Source organism: Pipistrellus hanaki, assembly GCF_964339955.1.
Source record: "Pipistrellus hanaki genome assembly, chromosome: 13".
Classification (NCBI taxonomy): Eukaryota; Metazoa; Chordata; class Mammalia; order Chiroptera; family Vespertilionidae; genus Pipistrellus; species Pipistrellus hanaki.
The window spans coordinates 51,923,650-51,933,698 of record NC_140515.1 but is presented as its reverse complement, the minus strand read 5'-3'; the positions used below and the strand labels follow the sequence as shown (position 1 = coordinate 51,933,698).

At 60.5% G+C, this 10,049-nt stretch overlaps 1 protein-coding gene across 2 annotated transcripts in view; it reads right to left on the bottom strand.

Annotated features, from left to right (window-relative positions):
- Positions 1-5,884: 5,884 nt before the first annotated feature.
- The window catches only part of CTDSPL (CTD small phosphatase like), a 103,804-nt gene continuing 99,639 nt past the window's right edge, over positions 5,885-10,049 (bottom strand). For both annotated transcript variants that reach the window (XM_084902835.1, XM_084902836.1), the window contains one exon: positions 5,885-9,627. In XM_084902835.1, coding sequence (XP_084758961.1) covers positions 9,502-9,627 — 126 coding nt within the window. In that variant the 3' untranslated portion in view covers positions 5,885-9,501. The remainder of the gene's footprint in view (positions 9,628-10,049) is intronic.

Genomic DNA, 10,049 nt, shown 5'->3' with positions numbered 1-10,049 from the left:
CCTAGGCCAGACGGGAACGAGGAAGGAAACCAGAGCCAGAGTCCTCAGACCCTGGTCTCCAGCAAGGACTCTCCCTGCCTACAGCTCCTCGAAGCACCTTCCTCATAGCCTTCACCTGCCGGGCCTTAGGAGGGCCCTCTACCCCACAAACGCCAGTGAGCAAGGACAGTGACTGCAGACGCCCTCAGAGGCTTGGCAAACCGGGACGTGGTTTGTCATCTGTGGTTGTGCTCCTAAGACAGGACTGAGCTCTGTGGGCAGGGATAGGCTTTGGACATAGGGAGTTATAAACACCCCATTTGCAAACAGACGGAGTTAGAAACAGGCTATGCAGACAGCCAGACAGCCAGACAGCCAGACAGAGGATCTGCAGAAGACAGGGATAGGCTATGCAGACAGGTCACGGCTCTGCTAGTGAGAACAAAGTCTGGGGCAGGGGCAGGCTCTTAATGAGACTGAATCATATAGACACCGACATGCTCCGTACACAGGGACGGGGCTGCAACTGGGCAGAGGCTCTGCGGACCATTGGGAACAGGCCAGGCAAAGGGACAGGGCGCCCGCAGAGAGGGAGAGGCGTGCGGACAGGGGAAGGCTCTGCACACAAGCACAGGCTCTGCGAACACGGACCACGGCTTCCTCAGGAGGAAGAACAGGAGGCAAGAGGCACAGGTTCTCCCAACGACAAGGAGGCCTGCGGCCAGGGCCCGTCCCGGGAAATGCATTCAGGCTGCCAACAAGCAAAGGCTGTGGGTGCCGAAAAGGACTCTGCAAACAGCCACAGGGTCTGCAGGTCCGGGGAGCTTTGCAGCCTGTGGTTGGGGACAAACCTTCAAGATGGGGGGGCATGGACTCTGCGGATACGGACAGGGGGCTGGAGCGCTATGGTCTGCAAACAGGCATTGCATCTTCGGTCAGAGAAACGCTGCCCAGACAGAAGCAGGCGCTTGAGTCCAAGGCTCATTGGGCATGGCCAGGCTCTGCGGGGTGGAGGATGGGGGTGAAGGGGGCGGGGGGATGCAGACTGGAAGCCAGCCTCCAGGGAGATGGGAGGGGCCTGGGCAAACATTCATGAACTGGACAATGAGATCCAGGCTCTGAAAAAAGACCCAGACACACAGGCCTCCGGAGACAGGCCGTGCAGATAGGGAGAGGCTGGCTAAGCCCACACAGGCTCTGCAAACAGACGGGCTCTGTGTCGGGGAGAGTTCCTTCAGAGACGGGGTTTGCTGAAAGCAGCCGGCAGGGAAGTGAGCTTTGTGATCAGGCACAGATGCCGCAGACACGGGCTAGTTCTCCCAGCACGGAGGGGCTCGGTGGAGAGGGACAGGCTTTCTACAATAGAAAGGGGTGGGCTCTGGAGACCGGCTCTGTGAACGGGGACGCGTGGGATCAGGAGTGAAGGGTGCAGGCAGGCACAGGCTCTGCAGAAAGTCGCGGTGCTCCCGGAGGGACCGTGACCCTGACCGTGATAAGCTCTTCGTCGGAAATGGGTCCTGCAAGCAGGGGCCGTTTCTACCCAGGGAGACGCAGGCAGTGGCCTTGGCAAACGTCACAGACGGGACCAAAGGGCTCAGATTCTGGGGACAGAACCAGGCCCTAAGTAGAGACAGACCGCAGAGACGGACATTGTTTAGAGACACTCACTGCAGAGGAGACAGGTTCTTCCGACAGGGACACAGGCAGCGCGCTGCCAACAGGACGAGCCTTTAGGCAGAAAGGCGTGTCCCAGACACGGACCCCGGACAAGCTCTGTGCACAGGGCAGGCCGCACACGCGGAGCCGCTTCTGCAACCACAAAGCCAGGCTCGTGCCCAGACAGACAGGGGCATGCTAAGGAGACCGAGGTTCTGAAAACAAGGCTCTGAAAATAGGCGGGCGACAGACACAGCCTCCGCGGACAAGACGAACGTTCTGCAAACTCAGGACAGACGCTGCATGCGCGCGGACAGACAGACGGCGGTGGGCGGTGGGCGCAGGCTTCGCAGACGGGAGCTGGCTAAGGCAAAGCAGGCCCAGACGCTCTTAACCCTGAAAACAGAACTGAAGGCACAGACCCTGCAAACGGCCGCCGGAGTGTGTGCCCTGCGGCTCGGGGGGAGAGAAGCGCGGAACGAGAGGTACCTGGGGAAGAACGGGGCTCTTGATCCTGTGACGTCTCGGCAGGTGGCTCTCAACTACCCCAGGCTCCTGGCACTGCTCTTCCCGAAGCCCCTGTGTGAGGTTTGCTCATTCCTCCATCCGTGGGAGCTCTTCCCGCCTCTAACCTAAATCCTGCCCGCAGCAACTTATCTTCTTCCTGCCGCTCTGCTCACCGGACCCAGAAGCCGCTCCTCTCTGACCTTCTCATCCGATGGCCCTGGCTGAACTCACGTCCCCGCCCCGCGCCACCGGGTCTTATCAGCGGGAGGGACACCCTTGGCCCCGTGACCCTGCGTGACTGGGGGAAGCGGCCGGAGCAGAGATACAGAGTTGCAGAAGCGGAGGCATGGCGTGGCAGGTGCAACGAAGCCAGCCCCGAGGGCAGGGCGCAGGCCCGGGGGAGCTGGCAGTACCCTGGGGAACACCCAGCCTCTCAAAGGGGGCCAAGGGGGCCCTGGAAGGGGAGGGGGAGAATAGGAGGGGGAGGGGAGAAAGGAGAAGGAAGGAGGGAGAGGGGCGAAAGCAGGTGTTCTTGAAGCCCGGGACCCCTTGGCACACCCTCTGGAGACCTCATAGGCTGGCAGTAGGGATTCCGGAGGCCAGGGGCTTGTCTTGTTGACTGCCTGCTCGCAGCTGCCTCTCACCCGGCAGCTAGCGGTTGGATGAATGAAACCTGTGGCCTGGGGCTGCCCTGAGGGGAAGCAGGTGCAGAAGGAAGGTCACCGTGAGGTCTAATGGCACCAGGACTGCTATTGTGGCCGATGGCCTGTGCACAAGTGGCCGGCAGACACGGTGACTGTGGAAAGGGGGTCTCAAGCCACAGAACACAGGGGATGACACCAAGTGACAGACACAGGGACATTCGGAGGCGATGGGGCAGAGGCAGCGACCAGCGACCTTCACCTGGGCACAAGCAGGCCGTGAGCAGAGCACAGGCGCCAGCTCTGAGCTGTGGGCCTTTCGAGAGGGAAACGGCGACAGACAGACAGACAGGAAGACGGGCTGGCCTGGGCACCGTGGGCACCACGTGGGGCAGGGAAGCCAAACTGGTGGCCAGCAGGTTGGGACTGGGCTGGTTTCACTGGGTGGGGCAGCATCATGCCTGCGGGGCTGGGAGGGTGCCCCAGTATCCAGTTCCAGCCTGGGGGGCCAAACTCTCACTTGGTACCTACCACCTGTACTTCCAGCGGGGTTCTGGGGGTGGAGGAAGGGATGCTCAAAGGATGGGGGTCCCCTCTTTCCCTCAGGTGGTCCCTTTCTCCCTCAGGGGTCCCTGCCCTCACCCACATATATCCCTCTCTCTCCTAAGGCTCTCCCTTCCAACACCTCCCCTGAGCGGGGGACCCTGCCTATGTCCTCTCCCTAGACTGGAAGCCCCCCTCTTTTCCCTGGAGGCTGGCTCCCTCCACCCATGGCCTCTTTTCTCTCCCAGATGCCAGGTTCCTCCTTGGGTACCGTACCCCTTATCCCCCTCTGCCACCCCTAGTGCCTCTCCTCCTCCCATATCCCCTTTACCCACAAGGCACCCTCCCTCCCCTGCTCCTCTCTCCCCTGGCTCCCTACTCTCCCCTAGGTTCCCCTCCCTCCCAGGGGCTCCCCTCTCCAAAACCCTTCCTGCCCCAGCGCCCCCCTTTCCCTGGCACCCCCTCTTCCTACCCAGCCACCCACTGCCGCCTCTGGTGCCCCTTTCTCTCCTAAGATACCTGTGAAAGGAAGGGGGAGGGGTGCTGCCTGCTGGAGGGAAGGAGGGCCAGGCCTGGGTCCCCAGATATCCAGATTCTGTGGGTGACCGAGAGACCCCCCACCCAGGTACAACGGCTACTGTCCTCCCTGCCAGTCGCTCTGGCCACGGTCTCCCCGCCCCGACCAGTGTTCTTACGTGCTGGGCTCCTCGCCGCCTCCCGGTTCTGCCAGCCCCTTGGCCACCCTGAGCCTGTGCCCCCACACCGGACACCCCCCATCCAACCACCCACTCCCGTTCTCCCAAGCCCCCCCGGCCCAGCCGTGCCCCCTCCCTGCCGGGCCTACCTACCTGCTGGGAACTCCTGGCAGCTTCACCCTGTCTGTGGGCAGTGCTGGGCCTGGCATGGGGCCAGGCTCTGCCCACCGCCCCACCCCCCTCTCCGCGGAAACTCAATCCCTGCTTCCGCCCTGCAGGACACACCCCATCTCTTGGGCTGGGGGCTGGGCACTCACACTTGGTCAATCGGTGAGTCAGTCAACAAATGTCGGCCCAGCTCTCTGAGAGCCCACCCTGCCTGGGGGCCCTGGCCAGGCCACCCCAGGCCCCCGGCGCTGGAGGCCAGAGAGCAGGGAGCGGAGGCCTGCGCTGGGCCAAGATGCGCATGTGCAACACACCGCGACGTCCCTCCTGAGAGCCCAGGAGGGCTCCTGACCCCTGGCCCGGAGGCCAGGCCACCCCAGCAAATTTTAGGAGGCAGCAGGACCAAGGCTGGAGGGATGGTAGTGTGTGTGTGTGTGTGTGTGTGTGTGTGTGTGTGTGTAGGAGGGGGGGGGGGCGGGAGTCTGGCTCCGTGAGACCCAGGTCCCTTCAGGAGGTCAGGGGCAGTGGCAGGACTCTCTGTAACATCTCTGCTGTCCTCCCTTCCCCGCGGTGGGCTCCACGCCCGGCACAGCCCTCCCAGGAAGCCCTGATATCCATTGTGGGAGAGGCTGCTTTGCCCTTAGAGAGATGCCATCACTCCCACATCCTGGGCTGCCCTTTCTTTCCTTCCTGATTGGGCGGAGGGGTGGGGGGTCGGGGACATGAGTCCACTGACCTCTTCCCGGCCGGGTCCCCCGCGGCCCACCCACCCCTCGCCAGGCGGGCTCTGAGGGCCCTCGCCCGCTACTTTGTTCCTTCCTGGCTGATCTTCCCAGGCCTGGCCGCTGAGGTTAACCTTGGCAAAGCGGCAGTGCAGGTCGGCATGGGCGGGGCGGGCTCCCAGGCCATGCCCTCCAGGCCCGGCCCCGGCCCCGGCCCCAGGCCTCGGCTGGTCTGATCCCCAGGGTTCTCTGAAGCCCGGCAGGTACACACTCTGCAGATCTGGACCCTCGTGCAGCTTGCAGCGCGGACAGGATGTGGGGTGGGGATGGGGAAGCCTGACTCCGGTCCTCGATGCCGCGCCCCGGCCCCAAGCCCTTGGGGAGAGCAGCCTTGGGCCCGCGTGGGCCCCCAGCCCTGCCTGCGGGCTGCGGAGGGGCAGTGACAGGGTCACCGGGGCTCTCACAGCCTGGAGAGCGGCTCCCAGAGGTTCGCTGTGGGGACCTCCCGGGACCCAGGTGGAGCTGAGCCCACGGGCCTCCACTCCAAGGGCGAGTCCTCCGTCCTGAGAACAGTCCTAGGTCCCTGCAAAGGAGAAGGCGCGGCTGCCCTGCGTGCCTGTGCCGGGGGCTGCGTGGCCCAGCTCAGCTGTGCACCCACCCCCTCCAGACACGGCTCGGGCAGGAGGGGCTCAGTCCCGTTCCTGGGGGCAGTGCGACCTGGTGCTCCAAGGTGAAGGGAGGTGTCCATTCTGCTCCCCGCCTCAGAGGAAAGGCAGGGAGCTGTCAGTCACGTGGGGCTCTTATCAGGACGCCCCTTATCCCCACGTCTGCCCTGGGAAAGCTTCTTTGACCTACCTGAGTGTCCGCCTGGAACGGCTGCGCGTGACTTCCTTTTTCTCTGCCCAGAGGGTTGGGGTTAAGTGATCAGGATACTTGAGGGACCTGCCTGTAGAGAAGCAGTCCATCCACAAGAGGGCGCGGTTTCACGTGTTTATTTTTGGCAGGCAGGCAGGAAATCATCGCAAACCTCTTGACTAACAAGGCTCACCCCTGACACGTGCACATTCCACATGTAGTATTCCCCCGAGTAGCGCTGGATTGCTCCTCACATTCAAACGCCCGACAGAAACCCACGGCCACCCAGACACCAGCATCTCCACTACCTGGGCAGGGGGGGCGGGCGGGGGGTGGGGAGGGTGCTGGTCTGAGAGGCGCTCCCTGGAGAACGGAGCAGGAACAGACACCACCAAGTTGCAGTACCACAGGGACAGGGGCAGCCAGCGGGCCTCGCCCAGGCCGCTAACGGCGAGCGCTTTGAGCTGTCCACGCCTCCGGCCCGTCCGTGCCAGCACCGTGAGCAGCAGAGGCACAGACGTCACGAGTGTTTGACCACGGGGCTGTGTGGCTCTGGGTTTTATCAGAAAGCCATCCGTACGAGGCAGGGTTGCTGTAACATGTTGCCAGGCTGTAGACTCACAGATTTCTTTTTCTTTTCTTTTTTTTTTTTTTATGTACCCAAAGTTCCAATGCTTCAGCCGTGACCCGTCAGTGTCACGTGGGCATCGCCTGTCATCTCCAAAGTCGCCTCATCGAAATGGCACCGCGTCAAAAAGAGCTTCCTCACCACCGACGATCCGCCATGATGGGTGGTGTCCTTTCCCGGGATTCAAATGCATTGCTGACAAACAGCGGATGGGAGAAACCACGGACCAACAAGCAGGACCGCAGAGCGGTGGCAGACAGAGCGGCAACAGCCTCGGACGTGCCTGGGCACCTCCTCTCGAGGCCCCGGGCAGAGACCGGGCACCCTAGGGGCCACAGATCTCCACCTAAGGGACCCAGGCCCAGACCCTAGCGGAAAAAAAATACTTGTCCGGAAGTCTGTGTTTTGGCCTGATACAGAGGAATCATGGGAACTCAGGAGGTCAGGTTCCTCTTGTGGCTAAAGAGTTAGGGACCTTTTGGTACCGTGGGAAGTATATGGCACGGAGGAATAGCGAATCGGTTTCAATTCAGTTTTTAAAAGCCCACGATTGAATGAAAGGTAATCATCAAAAACAATACCCGTATTTACCTTAGAAAACATAGACCCCACACATTCAAATCTCATTTCTTGGCCTTACATTTAGAAATCTATTGCTTCATTTACAGGTAGATGATTAAAAATATATATATATATATAGATATATAGATACTTTATTTTGATTTTATGTACATAAAGCGGAATCAAGGATTCAAATAAAAAAAGCAAAAAACGGGACTCTGGAGTGTGGTCCGATAAGGTGCACAGAACCCAGAACCGGCGGAGGGCGGACTGGGCCTCCCGAGCATTTCTGTGTCCGCGTGGCAGGAGCGGGCTCCACCCCCGGCCCCTCCGCCCTGGGCCGGAGCAGGGCACGCTCGGTTCCAGGAACCACTGGGCCAAGTGTCGGGCTCACACCTGCCAAGTGTCTCCACTCCATCTGGCACTACTTCTAGGTTCTAATCCCCTGGAATATTCTAGAACTTGTCCTCCCTGTCTCCCCCTCCCCCACAAACAAGAACCTTGTGATGCCCACCCACGGAGGGGCGCGGGGGAGGGTCTAAGGCTCTCCGCAGGACCGCACTCTGTGTGGGTTCCGACACAGGGCAGACGCCGGACCGAAACATTCAAGAAGACATTTAAGGCAGCGGGTTCGTGTAACGGGAGTTTCCCCAATCAAGGTGCCCGCCCGGCACAGGCAGCTCTGCCACGGCCCTGCCGCCGTCTGTGGCCACGCCCGGCGAGGGGGGCGTTCCTGTGTGAGCTGGCCTGTGGGCTCCTGGGTTCGGAATACTCAGGATGTGGGGGGACCTGGTGACGCCTTAACACTTAACTTACGAGAGCCGGGCAGTCCACAGACCCGTGTGCTGTCGGGAGGGCGCGATTGGCAGCTGGCTCCCCCAGGTTGTGAATGGCAGCCAAAAAGAAATTAGACTCTGACACCCCATTTCCAGCCTTGTTGGAACTCCGGCGGAGGCCCCACCCACAGGGAGGAGGACTAAGGCAGCGGTGCTGGTGAGCGAGGGTTCTTCGGGAATGACCTGTCAGAGCCGGACGTGCTAGACTCGCTGTCACATAAAGAACATGGCACCGCTTAAAGCGTCTCCCCGGGCGTGGCGGCGGAGGGGGCCCTCCTCTCCCGGACTCAGGACAGTGAGCCCCACGTCTGGACAGGCTTTCCCAACCCCCGGCTCAGAGACAGGCTGTGCTTCGGAAGAGAAGACCACGAGGAGATGGCCTTGGGGCCACATCAGGTGGTGGATGGCTGAGGCCACGGGTTCTCCGGAGAGAGAACAGGCAGCCAATCACGGCATCGGGTGTTGAATGAGCACCGCCTTGGGTGGTGTGCTGGCCCTCCCTGCACCCTTCTGAATACCCGTGGCCGTGGCCGGGGGCAGGGGGCAGTGGGCCCAGCCCGCCACGGGGTGGGGCACCTGCTCCTAACCCTGTGGAGTGCGCAGCGTAGCAGGGAGCGGGCTCTGAGCAGAGGCACAGTGGCAAAGAACAGTGGAACAGCCGCTGGTCAATTCCATTTGGTGGCAGCGCGGTAGCAGCAAAGAACATTCTCCCAACAGCTCTGTGGGTATCCAGCTTTTGGGAAGGAAAGATTTAAAAAAATCAATACACAGATTTCCTCTTCTTTCTTAGATGCAAGGGTCTGAGGTTTCGGGGGAACTGCTCTACCCCCAAACAACACACACACACACAACACACAAAGCACGTACGAGTATGGCAGTCGTGTGAAAGCAGGAGTGACACGAAGCCCCCTTTCCAAGGGGGAAAATGTGACCTCCCAAGACCCATCTGTCACCATCCGAAACCATCCTCACATAAAACCATCGGCTGCTCCCCCAAGTGTGGGGCCGCCCGACGGCAGACCCGACCCCGACGGGGTCGGCCACGCACAGAGACGCGCACGCGGTCACACAAGCTCCCACCAGGCGCCTGGCGCTGCCGCGTGCCACCTGCTGGGAGACAGCCTCCCGGACTCACTCCCAGACCCTGCCTCCTCTCCCCCCCCTTCCCCCCCAGGTTCTAGAAAATTGTCCTCTTTATACTGATAGAGAATCTGAGATAATAAAAGACTAAAAGATGTCTGGAAATATGCTCGTATAGAAAAATGAACTCTTGGCTTAAAATAACATTCGAAAAAGGCACTTCATCCCGGAGGAAGGAGATTCTGGTCAGCTGCTCCGAGCTGGGGTAGGAGGAGGCAGGCTGTCTGCAGGGCGGGGAAGGGAAGACAGTTGAAAGGAAGTCTGAGAGATATCAAGCCTTTTTTTTTTTTTTTTTTCTTCTCCTCCTTTTTTTTCTTCCCTTTTTGGTATGTTTTAAGAAAAAGCAAATCCAGTAAAATGCACGTCCCTTTATGAAATTCGTGAAAAGAGTTTCGCTTGTAAAATAGTTTTGTCTTCTGTTTCTAAAAAATAAAGCAGGTAGGTCTGGCCACGTTCACCCCGTGGCCCAGAGCGCGGCGGGTCCTCGCTTCGGCTCCCGGGGAGCGGAGTCCGGGCGGGTCCCCAGGGCCCGGGTCCGAGTGCAGCGGCGGGGGTGGCGGCCGGCGGCCGGGGCTACCTATTGCAGAGCCTGTGCAGCATGCTGTACACGTCGTCCTCCCGGCTCAGGCCCTCGAAGAACGGGATGAGGTCCAGAAGCTCCGTGTCCGCCATGTCATCGAACCAGGACTGCACCGGCACCTGGAAGACAGGACGCGGGAGGAGGGCAGCAGGCCTGCGGGAGGGCGGGCGGCTCCCAGCCTGACCGGGGGCCCGCTTTCTTACGAACAGAACATTCTCCTCGGTAAGGAGGCCAGGCGTCTAGCCATCACCACCACTGTCACCTTTTTTTTCTTTTTAAACATGTTTTATTTATTTTTTTACAGAGATAAAAAATAAGGGAGAGGGATAGAGAGTTAGATGAGAGAGAAACATCCATCAGTTGCTTCCTGCACACCTCCCACTGGGGATGTGCCCGCAACCAAAGTACATGCCCTTGACTGGAATCGAACCTGGGATCTTTCAGTCCGCAGGCCGACGCTCTATCCACTGAGCCAAACCAGTTAGGGCACTACCATTGCTTTGTCTGTTCCCCCGCCCAACCCAAAGCAACCTGGTAGGGG